The sequence below is a fragment of the Mobula birostris genome, chromosome 1 (genome assembly GCF_030028105.1).
Source record: "Mobula birostris isolate sMobBir1 chromosome 1, sMobBir1.hap1, whole genome shotgun sequence".
NCBI lineage: Eukaryota > Metazoa > Chordata > Chondrichthyes > Myliobatiformes > Myliobatidae > Mobula > Mobula birostris.
Window position 1 is genome coordinate 32,166,497 of NC_092370.1, and position 24,842 is coordinate 32,191,338.

The 24,842-nt window shown below is 42.4% G+C and overlaps 1 protein-coding gene across 6 annotated transcripts in view; it reads right to left on the reverse strand.

Moving 5' to 3' along the window:
* Window positions 1-24,842, reverse strand: part of gdap1 (ganglioside induced differentiation associated protein 1) — a 90,156-nt gene that overhangs the window by 12,556 nt on the left and 52,758 nt on the right. For 5 of the 6 annotated variants that reach the window (XM_072253528.1, XM_072253538.1, XM_072253551.1 and 2 more), the window contains 2 exons: window positions 14,760-14,952; window positions 5,520-5,693 (listed from right to left, as the gene is read on the reverse strand). In XM_072253528.1, the coding sequence (XP_072109629.1) occupies window positions 5,520-5,693; window positions 14,760-14,865 (280 nt within the window). In that variant the 5' untranslated portion in view covers window positions 14,866-14,952. Of the gene's footprint in view, window positions 1-5,519; window positions 5,694-6,795; window positions 6,889-13,258; window positions 13,369-14,759; window positions 14,953-24,842 lie in introns of those variants that run through there. The other variant, XM_072253561.1, reaches the window with a different exon arrangement.

A 24,842-nucleotide genomic window follows, 5' to 3' on the forward strand; every position in this document is an offset into this window, starting at 1 on the left:
TACAAAGCCAATGAAATGCAGTTAGCATCTGACCAGAGATCCAAAGAATAGTGTCATTTACAAAATAACTGCGAATAAAAAGTGCTACAGCACACAAATTAAAAGTACTGAGACAGTACAATATGGATGCAATACTGCTTAGTGCTGTGATGTGAGGTTCAGCAGGGTCACAACCTCAGGAAAGAAGCTCTTCCTGAGCCTGCTGGTGCGGGAGTGGGAGCGGAGGCTCCTGTAGCGCCTACCGGATGGGAGGAGAGTAAAAAGTCCATGGTTAGGGCGAGATGCATCCTTGATAATGCTTTTCGCCCTGCCCAGGCAGCATTTATGGTAGATGTTCTCAATGGTGGGCAATTGGGTGCCAATAATCTTAGTTTTTTTTAGTTGCCCTTTGTTGGATTTTAAAAGTTTCTCAAACATCCAATTTCACACTCACTTTTGCTACTTTCTATGCCCTTTCCTTGGCTTTTATGCAGTCCTTAACTTCCCTTGTAATCCCTGCCATTTGAGAACAACTACTTCTGTGGGACATATCTATCCTGCACCTTGTTAACTATTCCCAGAAACTTCAGCCATCTTTGCTCTGTTGTCACCCCTGCCAGTATCCTCCTCCAATCTACTTGGGCAAGCTCCTCTCTCGAGCCTCTGTAATTCCCTTTAATCCATTGCAATACTGATACACATGCTTCTCCCTCTCAAATTGCAGTATGAATTCAATCATATTATAAACAACACCTCCTAAGTGTCCTTTTACATTAAGCTCCCTAATAAAATCTGGATTATTACACAACACCCAATCACAAAAGCTGTTGCTGAACTTCTACAGAAGCACAATTGAAACCATTTTGACCAACAGCGCCACAGTGCGGTGTGCCAGCTGCACAGCCGCTGAGCGACAAGACCTGCATCACATGGTGAAGGCTGCCCAGCAAATTATCAGGATGGAGCTCCCAGGACTCGACACCATCTACTCCAGCAGACTCAGGAGGAAAGCAATCAGCATAACCAGAGACACCACATATCCCGGCCACTCCCTGTTTGACTCGTTGCCGTCCAGCAAAAGGTTCAGGACACTAAAAGCCAGAACGAATAGACTGAGGAACAGCTCCTATCCCAGAGCTGCGGCCCCCATCACACCGCTCCCACAGAACAATGACTGAAACTGTGAGCACACCCAAGGACTCAAATACTTGCACTAACGGCACTTTGTGCATTACTGTGATATTCTGGTGCTGCTGCAACTTATTTTCTGCTACTTATTTACTTAATACTGTTTTTCTATTACTGTCTTGTTTTTATCTACCACTTTATTTAATTGCCTGAGAGGAAGCCAAACAGTTTGATTGTACCTATGTATAATGATAATAAAGATCACTCAATTCAATTCAATCTAAGACAGCCTTTCCCTGAGTAAGCTCAAGCACAAGCTGCTCTAAAAAGCCATCTCGTAGGCAATCAACAAATTCCCTCTCTTGCAATCCAACACCAAAATGATTTTTCCAATTCACTTGCATATTGAAGTTCCCCATTACCCTTATTAAATGCCTTTTCCAGCTCCCTTTGCAATCTCAACCCCACATCTTGGCTACTATTTGAAAACCAAAATATGATTCGCATAATGATTTTTTTTACCCTTGCAGTTTCTTAACTCCACTCACAAAGATTCAACCTTCTCTGACCTTATGTCACCTCTTTCTAAAGATGTAATTCCATCTCTTACCAACAGAGCCACACCACGACCTATGCCTTCCTGCCTGTCCTTTCGATACAAAGTACATCCTTTGATGTCAAACTCCCAACTATGGCCTTCTTTCAGGCATCATTCAGTGATGCCCACGGCATCACACCGACATATCTCTAACTGCCCGTCGAGTCTGCTGCACAATTTCATCATGACTAATCGTTTATCCCCCAGCCCCAATACCCTGCTTTCTCCCCGCATCCCTTCATGCCGACTAAACAAGAATCTATCAACATCTGCCTTAAATATAGCCAATGACTTGGCCTCCACAGCTGCCTGTAGCAACAAATTCCACAGATTCACCACCCTCTGGCTAAAGAAATTACTCATCTCCGTTTCTATTCTGAGAATGTCCCTCTATTCTGAGGTTGTATCCTCTGGTCCTAAACTCTCCCACCATAGGAAACATCCTCTCCATTTTGTCAAGGCCTTTCAACATTCAATAGGTTCCAATGAGGTCACCCCTCATTCTTCTGAATTGCAGTGAGTACAGGCCCAGAGCTATTAACACTCTTCATATGATAAGCCTTTCAATACCAGAATCATTTTCATGACGCAAACATAAGGAATTAGAACCATAGAAACTACAGCACAGAAACAGGCCTTTTGGCCCTTCTTGGCTGTGCCGAAATTCTGCAGATGCTGGAAATTCAAGCAACACACATCAAAGTTGTTGGTGAACGCAGCAGGCCAAGCAGCATCTAAAGGAAGAGGTACAATCGACGTTTCGGGCCGAGACTCTTTGTCAGGACTAACTCAAGGAAGAGCTAGTAAGAGATTTGAAAGTGGGAGGGGAAGATCCAAAATGATAGGAGAAGACAGGAGGGGGAGGGATGGAGCTAAGAGCTGGAAAGTTAATTGGCAAAAGGGATATGAGGGGATCATGGGACAGGAGGCCTAGGGAGAAAGAAAGGGGGAGGGGGAAGCCCAGAGGTTGGGCAAGGAGTATAGTGAGAGGGAGAAAAAGGAGAGAGAGAAGAAAAAATAATAATAATAAATAACTGATGGGGTACGAGGGGGAGGTGGGGCATTAACAGAAGTTAGAGAAGTCAATGTTCATGCCATCAGGTTGGAGGCTACCCAGACGCAATACAAGATGTTGTTCCTCCAACCTGAGTGTGGCTTCATCTTTACAGTAGAGGAGGCCGTGGATAGGCATATCAGAATGGGAATGGGACGTGGAATTAAAATGTGTGGCCACTGGGAGATCCTGCTTGCCTGGCAGACAGAGCGTAGGTGTTCAGCGAAACAGTCTGCCAGCCTGCATCGGGTCTCGCCAATATATAGAAGGCCGCATCAAGAGCGCCGGATGCAGTATATCACCCCAGCCGACTCAAAGGTGAAGTGTCGCCTCACCTGGAAGGACTGTCTGGGGCCCTGAATGGTGGTGAGGGAGGAAGTGTAAAGGTATGTGTAACACTTGTTCCGATTTTCATTTTCATTAACCTCCTTTGAACCCTCTCCAATGTCAGCACATCCTTTCTTTAAGAGGCCCAAAACTGCTCATGATACATGTCAAGCCTCACCAGTGCTTCACAGAGCATCAACATTACACCCTTGCTTTTATATACCAATCCTCTCGAAGCGAATGCTAACTTCACATTTGCATTCCTCGGTCACCGACTCACCCTGCAAATTAACCTTGAGGAAATCCTGCATGATGACTCCTTTGCACCTCAAATCCATACGAAATTAAATCATGGACATTTACATACCAAGGCAAGTAGCCAACTATTAAAACTGTATATAAACATGGCAACAGGTGTGCATTCACAATAACCTATAGAGATCCACCAACAACACACGCAGCTTATAGCAAGGTCTGCACACCATTGCGGACTTCAAAGCTAAACGCAGTGGAATTTCCAACATCATTGCCTCTCTCCCAGATGAGCTAAATCTTCTTTTACGCTCAATTCCATGTTGCAACACGGAGTCCCTGTGGAGAGCCGCCGAAGAGACCTGCAGCTTGGTCATCTCTGAGGCCAAAGTACGCAGGTGTTTCCAATAAGAACATAAGAACACAAGAAATAGGAGCAGGAGCAGGCCACTAGGCCCATCGAGCCTGCCCCGCAATTCAATAAGATCATGGTTGATCTATCCGTAAACTCAGCTCCATCTATCTGCCTTTTCCCCACAACCCTTAATTCCCTTACTATGTAAAAACCTATCTAACTGTTTAGAAACATAGAAACACAGAAAACCTAAAGCACAATACAAGCCCTTCGGCCCACGAAGTTGTGCCAAACATTTCCCTACCTTAGAAATTACTAGACTTATCCACAGCCCTCTATTTTTCTAAGCTCCAGGTACCTATCCAAAAGTCTCTTAAAAGACCCTATCGTATCTGCCTCCACCACCATTGCCGGCAGCCCATTCCATGCACTCACCACTCTGAGTAAAAAAACTTACCCCTGACATGTCCTCTGGACCTACTCGAAAGTACCTTAAACCTGTGTCCTCTTGTGGCAGCCATTTCAGCCCTGGGAAAAAGCCTCTGACTAGCCACACAATCAATGCCTCTCATCATCTTATACACCTCTATCAGGTCACCTCTCATCCTCCGTCGCTCCAAGGAGAAAAGGCCAAGTTCACTCAACCTGTTTTCATAAGGCACGCTCCCCAAACCAGGCAACATCCTTGTAATTCTCTTCTGCACCCTTTATCGTTTCCACATCCTTCCTGTAGTGAGGCAACCAGAACTGAGCACAGTACTCCAAGTGGGGTCTGACCAGGGTCCTGCGTAGCTGCAAAGTTACCTCTCTGCTCCTAAATTCAATTCCACAATTGATGAAGGCGAATACAACGTTTGCCTTCTTAACCTCAGAGTCAACCTGCACAGCTGCTTTGAGTGTCCTACGGACTCGGACCCCAAGATCCCTCTGATCCTCCACACTGCCAAGAGTCTTACCATTTTTCCTAAATATGTTTGAAGAACATTTGTTTCTTATATATATTTAGTGAGGAAGCCTCAACTGCTGATACAATTGTATTTCTATGTTATATTGACTGTCCTGCTGTACATACTATTTATTATAAATTACTATAAATTGCACATTACACATTTAGAAAGAGCTATATGTGTATTTTACAATGCAAGGCTAAGAGGTTTAAGATTTTTACTCCTCAGGTACATTAAGGATGTAAGTAAAGTCAATTCAATTCAAATTGAATTCAGATCTTGTGGGCTTCAGCTGTAATGTTGCAGTCATCAATTTCACAATGCTGCCCTCTATAGGAGATCTGTGGTACACATGAGCTGCTCAAATAATTTGTTCCCCACCCCCCCCTTCCCAGTTTTGGTACAAATCTAACTACTTACCACTCGAGCTATATACAGAGGGATGATAAACCATCAATAGGATAATGTAACACTAAATTCTCGTTGCCACAGTGGTGCACCTGGCTCTACATTAGCTCAAACTCCTTGACATTGATCGCAATTAAGAGATTAAAATGCATCAGTTATACACCCCCTTAGCCTTACATTGTAAAATACATGTATAGCTCCAATTACACCAAAACTGCAGTCACATTTTAAAATATACAACTCTCATATGCCACCTTCAGCTATGCAAGGATAATTATCACTCTTCATTTAAAATATTGTTCAAGTATTTGGCTTCTTCAAATTATTTTAGATTTGAGCAATGAACTATTGGAATTACCAATACGATCTGAATTCAAACCATGAAAAAATCCTCAATTATTTTTTAAGTTATCCATCAACTGGATTCAAAAGGATATTAGGCAAACTACTATATTGCTAGATTCTACTTACTGCGAATTCTCGTGGTAGCATATGCAGGAAGCATGGAATCCAGAGTTAATTCTGGGTGAAGAATACAGCCATGTGTGTAGGCATCCACAGGAAGAGAATCTAACAATTCTCTATAATGTTGTACTCTTGGGAAGAACAAACTTCCTTCTTCTGGCATCAATTTAGGGATGTTTGCTGAAGGTACAAATAAATAAAATTTCTTATCACAGGAATCAATGTGATATGAATAATGTTATTCATTTACAGGTAATTTCTTTTAAAAGATCATGTATTTCTCTTCACAAGGGTCTCTCTCACCAAACGTGACAAGAGACTTAAAACATAGTTCATGCAACAGCTTTTTTTTTTAATTTTCTGACTCTCAAAGAATTGAAAACCCAATAAATAAGCATGAAATTTATTTCAATACCAATGAGTCACTTTTATTTTGCTATGTACTGTCCTAATGAGACTGCAAATTAAAATTTCTTTGAATAAGATATAAGGAATGCATACTATACCAAATATCCTCTAAGTTCTTAACCTTTTTTATGCCAGGGACCCGTATGACAGTCCTGTGAACCCTTCTCAGAATAATGTATTTAAATATATAAAATACAAAATGATTACAAAAGAAACCAATTATATTGCAACACACTCAAGACATTAAAAATAAAATTGTGATAGTAATATATGTGCTTCTTCATTAACCCATTAAATAATAAAACTATGCATTTAAAATATAAACAAGTTAAACTCGTTTTATAAGACATCAGTGTGAAGGCTTTTGTTGCTTAGCTTGAATAAGAACATTAAACCGTGGGGTGGTCTTTGACAAAGCAAAATGCTTGTTATGTTGGACATCCAATCGCAGGGCTGTCCGTTAGTTAGCCAGCTACGTCACATGAACGTATGCAGACAGGAAGACTGCAATCACGTTTGATCTAGTGGCAGGTCTAATAACTATCAATTTTGAAGAAGTGACAATATTTTTCCATATACAATATGTTCTGAAATTTTTAACAGACGTAATGCAATATGAAAATATCTATGATTTCTATTGGTACTGGTAATACTACTGTGGTTTGTTACCTACATTCATAATTGAAGGAAATGCTAAATTACAGTTAAAAGTTAATAAAAACAATTATGTAAATTTTTTCCCATCCAAATTCACAGACCCTCTGGAATCTATCCGTGGACCCCCCTCCAAAGAGGTTCATGGACCCCAGGTAAAGAACCCCTGCTCTAAGCTGAATCACATAATTCACTGAATCAGAATGAGTACACAAGTTACCTCAAGAACCGAAACATTCCAGCTGTGGTGACTGCTAGCTACACAGTCTACAATAGTTGAAAATCAGTATGATTTGATGTAACAAAGGAATAACTGTAAACAAAAAGAAAAATGTGCACATTTGTTCAAAATTAATACACTGAATCTAAGAATTGTTAACTTAAAATATGAAATGCAAAAAGATCAAATTTTAACTAAAAATGTGAAATGAATAATATGCTAGAAACACATACTAAAAGACACTTCTAACACATGTACTCAGCTTGAAGAAAAATAATTACAACATGCGAAATGCTGAGGGAAACTCAGCATGTTAGGCAACATCTACGAAGGGAAATGAACAGTCAATATTTCAGGCTGAGACCTTTTATCGGGACTGGAAAGCAAGAGGGCAGAAACCAGAATAAAAATGGAAGGGGTTGGGGAGGAGTGCATGCTGGCAGGTAGTAGCTGAGTCCAAGAGAGAGGTGGAAGACAGGTGTGTAGGGAGGGGGATGTAAGGAAACGATGTGAGAAGCTGGGAAGCAATAGGTTAGAGGTAAAGGGCTGAAGGAAGAAGAATCTGATAGACGGTGGAATAAAGGGAAAGAGGTGAAGAACCAAAGGGAAAGAAAATTAGAAATGTGTTCTTTTTTCCAAAGTGAAAGCATTAGTAATCAAAGCGCCTGAAATTTGTGCAGAAGTTGTGGCCAATGCAAAAAGATATAATCTCTCAGTGTGTGATGGACCCCAAATTGCTTCATAGTTAAATTTCTCAATATTCTGACTTTAAATACAATTCACAGCACAAGGCAAATAAAGGCCCAAGGCCCAATCCAAAGCCTTGTCATGACACCAACAGCACAGGAAGCATCCATTCAATCCATCAAGTGCAATTGAGCAACTTGTATTATTCCCATCCCCCAGTCTTGTAGATTATGACTCAAGTGCTCACTCAGATAATAAGCAACACACATCAAAGTTGCTGGTGAACGCAGCAGGCCAGGCAGCATCTCTAGGAAGAGGTACAGTCGACGTTTCAGGTCGAGACCCTTCGTCAGGACTAACTGAAGGAAGAGTGAGTAAGGGATTTGAAAGTTGGAGGGGGGGGGGGGGGAAGATCCAAAATGATAGGAGAAGACAGGAGGGGGAGGGATGGAGCCAAGAGCTGGACAGGTGATTGGCAAAAGGGATGTGAGAGGGTCATGGGACAGGAGGTCCGGGAAGAAAGACAAGGGGGGGGGGGGGGGGACCCAGAGGATGGGCAAGAGGTATATTCAGAGGGACAGAGGGAGAAAAAGGAGAGTGAGAGAAAGAATGTGTGCATAAAAATAAGTAACAGATGGGGTACGAGGGGGAGGTGGGGCCTAGCGGAAGTTAGAGAAGTCGATGTTCATGCCATCAGGTTGGAGGCTACCCAGACAGAATATAAGGTGTTGTTCCTCCAACCTGAGTATGGCTTCATCTTTACAGTAGAGGAGGCTGTGGATAGACATATCAGAATGGGAATGGGATGTGGAATTAAAATGTGTGGCCACTGGGAGATCCTGCTTTCTCTGGCGGACAGAGCATAGATGTTCAGCAAAGCGGTCTCCCAGTCTGCGTCGGGTCTCGCCGATATATAAAAGGCCACATCGGGAGCACCGGACGCAGTATATCACCCCAGTCGACTCACAGGTGAAGTGTTGCCTCACCTGGAAGGACTGTTTGGGGCCCTGAATGGTGGTAAGGGAGGAAGTGTAAGGGCATGTATAGCACTTCTTCCACTTACATGGATAAGTGCCAGGAGGGAGATCAGTGGGGAGGGATGGGGGGGACGAATGGACAAGGGAGTTGCGTAGGGAGCGATACCTGCGGAATACGGGGGGGGGGGGGGGGGGGGGGGGGGGGAGGGAAAGATGTGCTTAGTGATGGGATCCCGTTGGAGGTGGCGGAAGTTACGGAGAATAATATGTTGGACCCGGAGGCTGGTGGGGTGGTAGGCTGGTGAGGCAACACTTCTCCTGTGAGTCGACTGGGGTGATATACTGCGTCCGGTGCTTCCGATGTGGCCTTTTATATATTGGCGAGACCCGACGCAGACTGGGAGACCGCTTTGCTGAACATCTACGCTCTGTCCGCCAGAGAAAGCAGGATCTCCCAGTGGACACACATTTTAATTCCACATCCCATTCCCATTCTGACATGTCTATCCACGGCCTCCTCTACTGTAAAGATGAAGCCACACTCAGGTTGGAGGAACAACACCTTATATTCCATCTGGGCAGCCTCCAACCTGATGGCATGAACATCGACTTCTCTAACTTCTGCTAGGCCCCACCTCCCCCTCGTACCCCATCTGTTACTTATTTTTATGCACACATTCTTTCTCTCACTTTCCTTTTTCTCCCTCTGTCCCTCTGAATATACCCCTTGCCCATCCTCTGGGTCCCCCCCCCCCGTCTTTCTTCCCGGACCTCCTGTCCCATGATCCTCTCGTATCCCTTTTGCCTATCACCTGTCCAGCTCTTGGCTACATCCCTCCCCCTCCTGTCTTCTCCTATCATTTTGGATCTCCCCCTCCCCCTTTCAAATCCCTTACTCACTCTTCCTTCAGTTAGTCCTGACGAAGGGTCTCGGCCTGAAACGTCGACTGCATCTCTTCCTAGAGATGCTGCCTGGCCTGCTGCGTTCACCAGCAACTTTGATGTGTGTTGCTTGAATTTCCAGCATCTGCAGAATTCCTGTTGTTTGCACTCAGATAATAATTTTAGTTTAATAATTTCTGCTTTATAGTCTCTTCAGGCAGTGAATTCCAGATAAGACTGCTGAACGGATCCTGACCCGGATCTGGGCCGTACCCTCCAAATATCCGGACCTGCCTCTCGGTTTTTTTTTTGCACTACCTTACTTCCCATTTATCTATGATTTATAATTTAAATTTTTAATATTTACTAATTTTAACTATTTTTTAATATTTTTAATATTTAATATTTGTAATCCAGGGAGTGTGAAGCACAGAATCAAATAACGCTGTGATGATTGTACATTCTAGTACCAATTGTTTGGCGACAATAAAGTATAAAGTATAAAGACTGCAGATGCTGGAATATGATGCAAGGAACAGGAACTCGGGGGAACTAAGCAAGCCAGGCAGCATTCTCGGAGGGAAATGGTCGGTTGACATTTCACATCAAGACCCTTCATCTGCACACAGTGATTTCCTTCAATTTCTTCCACTAGCCAACTTATATTCCTTAGTTACTGAACATAACAAATATTTCTTCCACTAGCCAACTTATATTCCTTAGTTACTGAACATAACAAATAACAATTGGTGTACGCCACTGGTCTCTCAGATCTGCACCACTATTCAATTAGGTAAAAACTAAACTTTTACCTCAGCTCTACTCTCCTCAATTCATTCCATCTTGCTTGATTCCCTTAATATTCAAAATTGTATTGATCTGAGTGCTTCCCGTCCTTTAGAACAGAACTCTAAACATCCACAATTCTGAATAAAGATAATTCTGTAAATCATGAAAGAACAATTCCCTTAATTTTAATAATGTAAACACTGACTCTACAACCTTCAGCAAGGGAAAATGTTATTTCTGCACTCACCGAGCCAAGCACTGTAAGAATCTTGCACATTTTAACCTGCACACATGGGGCAAGGCAGAGTCATCTGCATGCCCACTGTGCTCCAAGCGAGGAACCCTGGAGCACATCCTCAGCGGCTGTGCAAGGGCACTTGGTGAGGGACAGTACAGGTGGAGGCATGATCACGTCCTGAAGACCATCGCTGAAGCCGTCAGTGCAGGAGTTGAGTGGGCGAAGCGGTCCCGACCCTCCAAGCGGACCATTGCCTTTGTCAGAGCTGGGGAGCAGCCAATACCTGCCAAAAGAATATCTGCAGGCATTCTGACCTCTGCAAGGGACTGGCAGCTGTTGGTGGACCTCGAAGGGCAGCTGAAGTTCCCCAACCATATCGCAGCCACCACCCTGCGACCAGACATTGTCCTAGTGTCTGAGTCTACTAAGCAAGTGGTGCTGCTGGAGCTGACAGTCCCATGGGAAGATAGCTTGGAGGAGGCCTTTGAAAGGAAGCTCTCCAAGTACGCAGGACTGGTCAGCAACTGTCAGCAGGCTGGATGGAGAGCGAGGTGTCTCCCAGTGGAGGTTGGTTGTAGGAGCTTCATAGCCCGTTCTTTAGTTAGAGCCTTCAGCATTTTGGGCATCGAGAGAGGAAGAGGAGAGCCATCCGCAGTACCACGGATGCGGCAGAGAGGGCCTCAAGATGGCTGTGGCTCAAAAGAGGGGAGCCATGGAGTCATAAGAAGCTAGCCATCTGGACACAAGCTGAGGTCTGATCAGCCCCGGCTGGGTCACCTGGAGGAGGTTGTATGACGTTGAAAGACCCGAAACACCCGATGATTCCAGAAACATCACTGAAGATGTGTCCTGAAGCATCAATAGATTTATGTACATAGACTATTCATTTAGTAAACTCCGTAGAATACTGGTCCAGACTGCTTCATCTTGCCTCATAGGACAATCCCTTCTCCTAATTTCTCTCTGCTAAACCAAGTAGGTCCTCCCAACTCGCCTTGTCTTCTTAGAATTTTTTGTACTTCGCTAAATCTCACTTCTTTGGGGTAAAGAAAACTCCAATCTCGACACTCCTATAATTTTGCAATTCTGACAACATCTTCGTAATACACCTCAGCACCCTCTCTATCACACGCTTCTGTTATGATGGCCAGAGGTTAGAGTTTAGACAATCTTAATATGAGCTTCCTGCTTTTATGTACTATACCTATCCTATTAAAGTCAAAAATCCCATACATCTCTGAAGCCATCTTATTTATTTGCCAAATAACACCTGGGGACATCCAAGCCAAAATCCCGGTTCTCTATACACCTTAGTATTCTACATTTGATGAGTTATTTTTCACCTTATTTGTTCTTCATTGCAACTCTCCATTCCACCTAATCAATCCATTGGCACCTTACTACAGCCCAGAACTTTCTGCTTCACTATCCACCACACTAAGTTTTATGATTATCAAAATGCAAGCAACATCTTTACAGTCAAGTTTAAGTTATTAATATTTCATTTAAAGCAAGGGACCTAGAAATGAACATTATATATAGCCCTATAATCACTGAAATTCTCATTGAGTATTGCACTTACTTCCTCCCAGTGAGCTCATTCAATTTGATCATTTCCACAGCTACTTTACAGATAAAGACATAAGACATAGGAGAAGAATCTGGCCCACTGAGTCTACTCTGCCATCCAATCATGGATGATCCTTTTTTTCCTCCTCAACCCCAGTTTCTGGCCTTCTCCCCATAACCTTTGATACCATGTCCAATCAAGAACCTATCAAGCTCTGCCTTAAATACACTCAACCACCTGGCCTCCACAGCTGTCTGTGGTAATAAATTCCACAAATTCACCATCCTATGGCTAAAGAAATTTCTCTGCATCTCTATTTTAAATGGACACTCCTCTATCCTGAGGCTGTGCCCTCTTGTCCTAGAATCCCCCACCATGGGCAACATCCTTTCCACACCTACTCTGTCTAGGCCTTTCAACATTCAAAAGATTTCAATGATATACCCCCCCTCATCCTTCTAAATTCCAGAGAGTACAGACCCAGACCAAACGTTCCTCATATGATAACCTTTTTGTTCTTGGAATCATCCTAGTGAACCTCCTTGGACCTTCTCCAATGCCAGCACATATTTTCTAAGATGAGGAACCCAAAACTGTTCACAATACTAAAGGTGAGGCCTCACCAGTGCCTCATAAAGCCTCAGCATCACATCCCTGTTCTTGTATTCAAGCCCTCTTGAAACTAATGCTAACATTGCACTTGCCTTCTTGACCAGCAACTCTACCTGCAAGTTAACCTTTAGGGTGTTCTGCACAAGGACTCCCAAGATCCTTTGCATCTCAGATTTTTGGATTTTCTCCCCATTTAGAAGATAGTCTGCACATTTATTTCTACTACCAAGTGCATGACCATGCATTTTCCAACAGTGTATTTCATTTGCCACTCTCGTCCATTCTGCTAATCTAAGTCCTTCTGCAACCCTACCTTTTTCCTCAACACTATCTGCCCCTCCAGCAATCTTCATATCATCTGCAAACTTGACAACAAAGCCATCTATTCCATCATCTAACTCAATGATATACAACATTAAAAAGCAGTCCCAACACCAAGTCCTGCAGAACACCACTAGTCACTGGCAGCAAACCAGACAAGGATCCTTTTATTCCCACTTGATGCCTCCTACCAATCAGCCAATGCTCTAACCACATTAGTAACTTTCCTGTAATACCATGGGCTCTTTTGGTAAGCAGCCTCATGTGTGACACCTTGTCAAAGGCCTTCTGAAAGTCCAAATATAAAACATCCATTGCATCCCCTTTATCTATCCTCTGTGTAACCTCCTCAAAGAATTCCAACAGGATCATCAGGCAAGATTTTACCTTAAAGAAACCGTGCTGACTTTGTCCTATCTTGTCCTGTGTCACCAAGTACTCCATAACCTCATCAATTGACTCCAACATCTTCCCAACCACTGAGATCATGTGATATTTCATCTAAAGACTTAAAAGTATAAACAAATTACAACAAAAATGTTACCATTTGTTACCTCAAAATATTTATCAGAAATCATCTCTTAACAAATCTACTAACTCTGTTGCCTGTCTTAAATTACTTGGATCTTTCAACATGCTAATTTACATCAGAAACTTTCCTAATAATTTGACCAGCACAAAGATTATTTAGTCAGAGTTCTGTAGTTATTTTGCTAGATGTTATTCATTCCAAATTACTAACAATTGTGCTTGAGGTATGTTTTATCCCTGATCAGGCAAATTTACATAGTGATGACTAGCATAGTGGACTCTATCTCCCTTGCATCAAATGAAAGAAAAACTACTCCTTGCTAAAATATTAACCAATAGATTATTCTGTACATAACAAATTTGTCAGAAGGCTTATCGCAGTTGTAATAATACTTCCTTTAGAAAAATATAGATGTAAGTGGGGCACTATTGGTTCGCGGGTCCCACAATAGTTCCTATACTTGCAATAATCCAACAGTCCCCAATTAGCTTTGTAATAGCCTAACTCATGAAAAACAGGACTATATTTTAGCACATAAAATTACACCCAATGAAACACATCTAAATAGATTTTTCTTTAAATAGTGAATGATGCTATGTGGTCCCTGACAAAAATGCATGGCATGCACACACAGCTTTCAAACCAATAGTGCTACCATAAGAGACTGTTTTTTTTTTTTTTAACTTACACCAGAGGGTGCTGTTCCACATTTCTACTTTAGCATCAGGATTACTAATACTCTCACACTAGGAAACTTTGGAAGCTGAGCCAAACCAAGACAAATCACCACCATAAGCCAAAGTACACATTGTTCTGGCATCAACTTTGAGATCTAGTATTTTATTTAATGGCAGGGAACTGTAATTAATATGTATGGTGGTGATTATAAGCTTATTTTCCAGAGAATCTTGATTTTCTCATATCCTGAGTCACACAGGAAACAGGACTCCTGCATTCCCTCAGCTTGTCAAGAGATTAAGTACTTGAGCTAATCATCACTCTGTATAGAATGATTTACCTCTAGAACCCAAAAGGGTTATGGCAGGATTACGCAGTGGCCACACATTGCACAAACAGGAAGGAGAAATGCACTTGCTACTAGATGTGACAGTATGGGCTTGGATCGGACGGCCACATAATTAGTATGACTTATTGAAGTTTTCTGTTTGAGCACAAGAAAAATGAGAAATACTATTCATACCCTTTAAAAGAAAATGCAGCTTCACCAAATTTGAAGAGCTCAAGAAAAAGAATAGCTAAAGGGTTGGGGGAAAAAATGCTTTCTTAAGAAAATTCTAGTTTAGATTTAATTAAGCCTACAAACCCCCCCCCACCCCCACACTTCTTAAACGTTACCATCTTCAAATTTGCTCTCGAGGTAATCAATGATCTGAGCGGATTCACAGATGATGTTCTCTCCATGTATTAACACAGGTACCTCTCCCGCTGGGTTCAAACGCATAAACCATGGTTCATTGTGCTCACTTAGTGGTAAGTTAACATCATACTCCTCACATTTCAGCCCCTTTTCTGCAATAACCAAACGAACCTGAAATACAAGAAAAAGGCACCATCAATGAAACTCATTTTAATTTCTTTGTTTTGTGGTACAAAGCACTTACACTGTTCTTTGTTATACAGACCGACTTGATCGCTGCTTTCATCATACTAAACTAGTACAGTTTAGCACTCAAGTGATCCAAAAGGAGACATTTAAATATTAGTTTTATTTGTCACATGTATATCTAACCATCAAACGATACAGTGAAATGCAATGCTTGTGTCAAGTCCAATCAGCCAGGATGGTGCTGTGCAGCCCACATGTGTAACTAACATAGCATGCCCAGAACTTTCTAAACCTAACTCATACATCTTTGGAATGTGGCAGGAAACCAGAGCAGCAAGAGGAACTGACGCAGTAACGCTGTCTGTTAGTACAAACTCCTAACAGACAGCAGCACTGAATCCCAATCAGTGATTACTGGAAAGCAATGCAAGAACATTCAAAAATCAAGAAACCCAATTTTTAAAAAGCCATCATACTGAATTTACCTCCGAAATCTTGTTTCTGAATACTATCAAACTCGCCACCCATCACCTCAGGTTCACATTCGAGTTTCAGAGTCAAAATTCTTTCATCGTAGCTATTCAGCTTCATTCCCAGGAACACAATGCCAATTTCCCTCATGACGCCTGAACCCCGATTTCATATATTCTTGAAATGAAGGTTTGCCTTTTCCAATACTCCAGGTCTGCATTCCCACTCCATAGTTTACATTTCCAACCACACAAAAAAAGGAACATTACCATCCTAATCAAAGTGAAACACCCGCTGGAAGAACTCAAGAGGCTCAGACCAAATCCTTATTGGAAAATGGACAGTCGACATTTTGAGGCCCTTCATCCAGAATGAAACAGGAGGGAGCAAACAGCCAGTTTAAAGATGTGAGGTGTAGGGTCAGGGAAAGAGCTAGCAAGGTGGATCTAGGTTAAGAGGGCTAACTGGCAAATGGAGGAGGGAAGGGTGGGAATAGCAAGTGTTGGAGATGATAGGTAGAGGCAACAAAGGGTGATGCAATCTGATAGGAAAGGAAGGTAGATCATGGAACCAAATAAAGACAGAAGGGCAAATAGAAAGAATGTTGTGAGGGGTTGAGAGGGAAGGAGTGTAAGCAGATGCAGTAGGTGGAGGTGAGGAAAGAAACTAAGTGATGGGGACTGGTATGGCAGTTGTATGTAGGAGGGAAAGGGTCAGAGAGGTGCAGGTTACCTAAAATCGGAGAATTCACTGTTCATGCCCTTGGGTTGTGGATTACCCAGACAGATTATTAGATGTTATTCCTGCAGTGTGTTTGGCCTCATTGGCAGTGGAGTCATCCAAGGACAGACAGGTCAGTGTGGTATACAGTGACTGTTCCTTTCCCTTCTATAGATGCTGCCTGAACTGCTGAGTTTCTCTGGTACCTTTTCTTCCCCCCCGCCCCCCAAGGGGAAGAAAAACTTTTGCAGTCTTCTATGTTTCAGTCGCATGAACCTGGTCTTCAATTTCATTGTAAATGCTCCCACTCCACCCATGGCAGCATGCAATCCCATCTAATTTATTTTCATAAGCGTCAGTTTAATTATGGTAATCTGGACATTGCTGACAAGACCAATTTTTACTGCCATTCTAGTTTCTTTTGAAACTATTCACACAAATACTGCAGTCCAGGTAAAGATATTCCCAGGATTGAAGTTTACAAGTTCTAAGAATGTTACTCAATAATAATGATGTCAAATATTTTGGAATATTGTGCAATTTGGAAAGTTACTTGGCAATTGGCAATGATTAAACATGCCTTCTGGCCATATTCTTCAGAGATCAAAGAGTTTTTAATGGAGCCTGTCAAAACAAGCAGAAATGCACCTTATAAATGACACAAACTGTAGCTGTACTGCTCCAGTGATAGAGAGAGAATGAATGTTTCAGACGGATGGAATGCCAATCAAGCATATTCTTCATCTTGGATAATGTCAACCTTCTCGTCTGCTGTCATAGCGGCACTCATGCAGAAAGGAGGAGAGCATTTTATCACACTCCTGACTTTGCAGTGAGTGAGTAGTCAGGCTAAACACAAGCAGACCTGGCTAAACACAAGCAGACCTTGCTCAACGCACAGTGAAACACACAACCTTGCCCTACATCAAGAATATCTTCAGAAGTGACAGCTCGACTGCTTGAACCTCACAGCATCCCAATTGCTCACAAACAAATGAGGAATTTAAGGAAGCTTGTCTCGAGAACCAAGAGAACTGTACAAGCAATCAACAAAAGGCAATGTGATGTACAGGATCATCTGTGGAGCCGGCAACAAGAACTACATCAGCCAGACAGGACATAAACTCTCAACTCGTTTACAGGAACACAAACGGGCAGTACAGAGACATGATCTACTGTTGCTGATCTCAGTACATGAAGACTGAGATTGGGACACCGCAGAGGTTCTGGTGCAGGCAAACACAAAGCAGACAAGAACTTTTAGAAGCATGATTCTCTTCTGTTAAATCTGTAATAAACATATTGAAATAGACGCCATCTATGAACCTCTAAGAGCGAAAGAAACATGAGCCAAAAGAATACAAAGGTCAACTGAAGGGGTAGTCAAACACGACCGAGGCAGGCAAACAGGAGCCCAAATAAACACAAACACTCCCAGAGAGAAACACCAACAATTGCCCTTTCAAGATGTCACCTCAAATGAGTTGATGTCACCTCAAATATCCGCAAGCTAACTACCAAGCTCAGTGAACACAACTTCCAACTTTAGAATATTAGTAAGTTTTTGACAAAAGACCAATTTGCCCAACAAAGTTTGCCAAATTCCTATTCACATAGTGTGTTGAAATAATTATCAAGTTCAGATTTGGAAGTACTGTATCTAAGGGTACTACTCCAACTACACAAAGACCATAGGACCATAAAATATAGGAGCAGAATTAGGCCATTTGGTCCATTGAGTCTGCTCCACCATTTCATCACGGCTGATCCAATTTTCATCTCAGCCCCAATCTCCTGCCTTCTTCCCATATCCCTTCATGTACTGGCCAACAAGAATCTATCAAAAGAGTTGGAGAGGCAGAGGGGCAGAGGGTGCTATATAAGGTTTGATAGATTCTTATTGGCCAGGACATGAGTGAGTGAGTGAGTGAGTACAAACACACACACACACAAACAAAAGACTTGGCCTCTACAGCAGCTTGTGGCAAAGATTTCCAGATTCACCATTCTCTGGCTAAAGAAATTCCTCCTCATCTGCATTCAAAAAGGACACACCCTCTATTCTGAAGCTGTGTCCTCTGGTCTCAGACACTCCCTCCATAGGGAACATCCTCTCCACATGCACTCTATCAAGGCCTTTCTCCATTTGATAGGTTTCAATCAGGTCAACCCTAATTCTTCTGAATTCCAGTGAATACAGGTCCAGAGCAATCTAACACTCTTCATATGACAAGCCACTTAATCCTAGAATCATTTTCATGAACCTCCAGTTTCAGCACATCCTTTCTAAAATAAGGGGCCCAAAACTGCTCACAATACTCCAAGTGAGAACTCATCAGTGCTTTATAAAATCTCAACATTGCATCCTTGCTTTTATATTCTAGCCCTCTTGAAATGAATGCTAACATTGCATTTACCTTCCTCACCAAAGACCTCAACCTGCAAATTAACCTTTAGGGATCCTGCATAAGGACCCCCAAGTCCCTTTGCATCTCAGTTTTTTGTATTTTCTCTCCATGTAGAAAACAGTCCATAAGAAATAGGAGCAGAAGTAGGCCATTCAGCCCATTGAGTCTGCCCTGCCATTCAATCAAGGGCTAATCCAATTCTTCCAGTCATCCCAACTCCCCTGCCTTCTCCTCATACCCTTTGATGCCCTGGCTAATCAAAAACCTAGCTACCTCTGCTTTAAATACACCCAATAACTTGGCCTTCACAGCCGCTCATGGCAACCAGTCCCACAGATTTACCACCCTCTGACTGAAGTGATTTCTATGCATCGCTGTTCTAAATGGACAGCCTTCAATCTGAAGTCATGCTCTCTTGTCCTAGACTCCCCTACCATGGGAAATAACTTCGCCATATCTAATCTGTTCAGGCCTTTTAACATTCAGAATGTTTCTGAGATCCCCCCTCATTCTCCTGAACTCCAGAGAATACAATTCAAGGGTTGCCAGACATTCCTCATACGGAAACCCTTTCATTCCTGGAATCATTTTCATGAATCTTCTCTGAACCCTCTCCCATGTCAGTATATCCCTTCTAAAATAAGGAGCCCAAAACTGCACACAATATTCCAATTGTAGTCTCACGAGTGTCTTATAGGGCCTCAACATCACATTCTTGCTTATATATTCTAGCCCTCTAGAAATGAATGCCAACATTGCATTTGCTGCCTTCATCACCAACTCAACCTTTAGGGTATCCTGCACAAGGACTCCCAAGTCCCTTTGCATCTCTGCATTTTGAATTCTCTCCCCATCTAAATAATAGTCTGCCCGTTTATTTCTTCCACCAAAGTGCATGACCATACACTTTGCAACATTTTATTTTATTTGCCACTTCTTTGCCCATTTCCATAAACTATCTAGGTCTCTCTGCAAGCTCTGTTTCCTCAATACTATTCACTCCTCCACCTATCTTTGTATCATAGACAAATTTAGCCACAAATCCATTAATCCCATAGTCCAAATCATTGACATACATCGTAAAAACCAACGGTCCCAACACCAACCCCTGTGGAACTCCACTGGTAACCAGAAGCCAACCAGAATAGGATCCCTTTATTCCCACTCTCCATTTTCTGCTGATCACCCATGCCAGTAATTTCCCTGTAATTCCATGGGCTCTTATCTTGCTAAACAGCCTCATGTGTGGCACCTTGTCAAAGATCTTCTGAAAATCTAAGTACACATCTACCACATCTTCTGCTTGTAATTTCCTCATAAAACTCCAATAGGTTAGTCAGACAGAATTTTCCTTTCAGGAAACCATGCTGGCTTTTGCCCATCTTGTAAGCATCCTCTGGCAAGGATGTGATCGGCAAGTGGGAAGCCTTCAAAGGAGAAATTTTGAGAGTGCAGAGCTTGTATGTTCCTGTCAGGATTAAAGGCAAAGTGAATAGGAATAAGGAACCTTGGCTCTCAAGGGATACTGCAACTCTGATAAAGAAGAAGAGAGTTGCACGACATGTATAGGAAACAGGGAGTAAATAAGGTGCTTGAGGAGTATAAAAGGTGCAAGAAAATACTTAAGAAAGAAATCATGAAGGATAAAAGAAGACATGACATTGCCTTGGCAGTCAAAGTGAAGGATAATCCAAAGAGCTTTTACAGGTACATTAAGAGTAAAAGGATTGTAAGGGATAAAGTTGGTCCTCTTGAAGATCAGAGTGCTCGGCTATGGGCGGAACCAAAAGAAATGGGGGAGATCTTAAATGGGTTTTTTGCATTTGTATTTACTAAGGAAACTGGGATGAAGTCTATGGAATTAAGGGAAACAAGTAGTGAGATCATGGAAACTGTACAGATTGAAAAGGAGGAGGTGCTTGCTATCTTGAGGCAAATTAAAGTGGATAAATCCCCAGGACCTGACAGGGTATTCCCTCGGACCTTGAAGGAGACTAGTGTTGAAATTGCAGGGGCCCTGACAGATATATTTAAAATGTCAGTGTCTACGGGTGAGATGCCAGAGGATTGGAGAATGGCTCATGTTGTTCCATTGTTTAAAAAAGGATCGAAAAGTAATCCAGGAAATTATAGACCAATAAGTGTGACATCAGTAGTGGGTAAGTTTTTGGAGGATGTACTAAGAAACAGAATCTACAAGCATTTGGATAGACAGGGACTTATTAGGGACAGTCAACATGGCTTTGTGCGTGGTAGGTCATGTTTGACCAATCTATTGGAGTTTTTCCGAGGAGGTTACCGGGAAAGTGGATGAAGGGAAGGCAGTGGATGTTGTCTACATGGACTTCAGTAAGGCCTTTGACAAGGTCCCGCATGGGAGGTTAGTTAGGAAAATTCAGTCGCTAGGTATACATGGAGAGGTGGTAAATTGGATTAGACATTGGCTCAATGGAAGAAGCCAAAGAGTGGTCGTAGAGGATTGCTTCTCAGAGTGGAGGCCTGTGACTAGTGGTGTGCCACAGGGATCAGTGCTGGGTCCATTGTTATATCAATGATCTGGATGATATGTGGTAAATTGGATCAGCAAGTTTGCTGATGATACAAAGATTGGAGGTGTAGTGGACAATGAGGAAGGATTTCAGAGCCTGCAGAGGGACTTGGACCAGCTGGAAAAATGGGCTGAAAAATGGCAGATGGAGTTTAATACAGACAAGTGTGAGGTATTGCACTTTGGAAGGACAAACCAAGGTAGAACATACAGGGTAAATGGTAAGGCACTGAGGAGTGCAGTAGAACAGAGGGATCTGGGAATACAGATACAAAATTCCCTAAAAGTGACTTCACAGGTAGATAGGGTCGTAAAGAGAGCTTTTGGCACATTGGCCTTTATTAATCGAAGTATTGAGTATAAGAGCTGGAATGTTATGATGAGGTTGTATAAGGCATTGGTGAGGCCGAATCTGGAGTATTGTGTTCAGTTTTGGTCACCAAATTACAGGAAGGATATAAATAAGGTTGAAAGAGTGCAGAGAAGGTTTACAAGGATGTTGCCGGGACTTGAGAAACTCAGTGGAGCATAGAAGAATGAGGGGAGATTTGAGAGGTATATAAAATTATGATGGGTATAGATAGAGTGAATGCAAGCAGGCTTTTTCCACTGAGGCAAGGGAAGGAAAAAACTAGAGGATATGGGTTAAGGGTGAGGGGGGAAAAGTTTAAAGGGAACATGGGGGGGGCAGGGGGGGCTTCTTCGCACAGAGAGTGGTGGGAGTATGGAATGAGCTGCCAGACGAGGCAGTAAATGCGGGTTCTTTTTTAACATCTAAGAATAAATTGGACAGATACATGGATGGGAGGTGTATGGAGGGATATGGTCCATGTGCAGGTCAGTGGGACTAGGCAGAGAATAGTTCGGCACAGCCAAGAAGGGCCAAAAGGCCTGTTTCTGTGCTGTAGTTTTTTTTCTATGTGCCTCCAGGTACTCCGTAATCTCATCCCTAACAATCGATTCCAACAACTTCCCAACCACTGATGTCAGGCTAACAGGTCTATAGTTTCGTTTCTGCTGCTCCCACCCTTCTTAAGTAGTGGAGTAACACTTGCAATTTTCCAGTCATCCAATACAATGCCAGAATCTATCGATTCTTGAAAGATCATTGTTGATGCCTCAGCAATCTCTCCAGCAATTTCCTTCTGAATCTGAAGGTGCATTCCATCAGGTCCAGGAGATTTTTATCCACCCTCAGACCATTACGCTTCCTGAGCACCTTCTCAGTCGTAATTTTCACTGCACATACTGCACTTCCCTGACACTCTTGAATGTCCGATATACTGCAGATGTCTTCCATTGTGAAGACTGATGCAAAATTCACATTCAGTTCCTCTGTCATCTCTGCATCTCTCATTACAATACCTCCAGCATCATTTTCAATTGGTCCTATATCTACTTTCGACTCTCTTTTACCCTTTACTTAAAAAAGCTTTTGGTATCTTCTTTGATATTAGTCCTCAGCTTCCTTTCATAATTCATCTTTTCCTTCCTAATGACCTTCTTAATTTCCTTCTGTAAGTTTTTAAAAACCTTCCCAATCTATCTTCCAACTGGCTTCCTTGTATGCCCTCTCTTTTGCTTTTACCTTGACTCTGACTTCACTTGTCAGCCACGGTAATATCGTACTTCCAGTCGAAAATCTCTTCTTATTCAGTATATATCTGTCTTGCACTTCCCTCATTTTTTGCAGAAACTCCAACCATTGCTGCTCTGCTGTCCTTCCTGCAAATGCCCCTTTCCAGTTAACCTTGGCCAGTTCCCCTCTTATGCCATTGTAACTTCCTTTATTCCACTGAAATACAACACGTTAGATTTTATTTTTTCTCTCTCAAATTTCAAAGTGAACTTGATCATATTGTGATCCTTAACTTTAAGCTCTCTTATCACCTCCGGATCATTGCACAACACCCAATCCAGCACAGCCTAGTGGGCTCAACAACAAGCTGTTCTAAAAAGCCATCCCTTACACATTCTACAAATCCTCTCTCAAGATACAGTACTGACCTGGTTTTCCCAATCCACTTTCATGTTAAAAATCCTCAACAATTATGCCCTTCTGACATGCCTTTTCTATCTCCTGCTGTAATTTGTAATCCACATCCCGGCTGCTGTTTGGAGGCCTGTATACAACTACCATTAAGGTCCTTTTACCCTTGCCATTTAACTCAGTCCATAGAGACTCTACACCTTCCGATCCTATGCCATCCATTTCTAATGATTTAATATTATTTCTTATACACAGGGCCACACCACCCCCTCTATCATAAAAAGAACTGATCCCAACACATATCCCTGTGGAACACCACTCGTCACCGGCAGCCAACCAGGGAAGGATCCCTTTATTCCTATGTGTTTCCTCCCGCCAATCAGCCCACTGCCTTATCCATACTAGAATCTTTCCTCTATTACCATCTCATAGCTTATTAAGCAGCCTCATGTGTGGCACCTTGTCAAAAGCCTTCTGAAAACAACTAGGTAGTTTGCTCCAGGTGTCCACAACTCACTGTGTAAAGAAATGCTTCCTGATGTTCATCTGAAATCTCCCCTTAACCAGACTCCACCTATGGCCCCGTGTCCTTGATGATGGATTAATTTTGAAGCAGCAGCTGACATCCACTTTACTTACACCCTTAATGAAAGTGAACACTTCTACCAGGTCTACTTAGGCTAAAAAGATTTAATTCTTTCAATCTTTCAACCTGAGCTACCAATATTCACCGCAATCCTAAACAGTGCAGTCAGACTACTGACATTGCCATTGTTACATACTATCACTCTGCCAATGAGAGCATGCCAGTGCTTGCCCATTTTTGGACAGGCAATAGGCAACATTCACCATTCACATTACTGGAACACTCAAATAAAGGCACAGCTAAAGGCTGTGCCCAGTTTAAGAACACCTGACTTATGGTCACCTCTACTTAAAAATGAGGTCCCAGAACATTATCAAATTCAAAAGTCTGATGTAAATACACGCCAATGGCAGAACTAGTTGGCTGTCTCTCCTCACTTCTGGTAATTGTTCTTTCTCACTAGTCTTTGATGCTTTTGATGCCATTCATTATATGACTGACAGTCACCACCTTAAGCAATTTTTGTGTATTTTCAGACTTGCGGACAAAACCAACTTAGGCATATCTATTAAAACAGCACCCGTTCCTTACGCTGGGATAGCCTGTCACTCTGGAAAAGATGTCTTCAGCACTAGACAGGATGTTGTTGGATTATAAACCAGTTAGCATAACTTTCAATAATTTCCACAGATCTCTATTGAACTAGGTTTAGTGCCCAGGACTGATTAAACAACTATTATATATCATACATGAAACCCCACTGGCTTCCTTGGCTGCGTAAGTCAAGAATACACTTTCCGCTCCCGCCAAACCTGTGAGATTGAGACTGCTCTCCCACCCCAAACCCTGGTTTGTGTGGATGTTGTGTAATTTGCTACCCTGCTACAACTAAGTGCCAGGAAATAAGAGACAGCACACTGCATACAATTAAAGGAATATTTATGAATCTTAACTAAAGGGTTAGTAAAGAAAGGAAAAAAAAGGGCCCATTATAATTAAACAGTCAAATGTGCACAAGTCGGAGTTCAACTCTTCCAAAAGTCATATATTTTCACTGATCCTCAGTAGACCCTGGCACCTTGCTCCATCGAACCACAGTCCCCACCAGGTCGAATCCTACGACCAGTTCTCTCCAGCATTTTCTCTCTT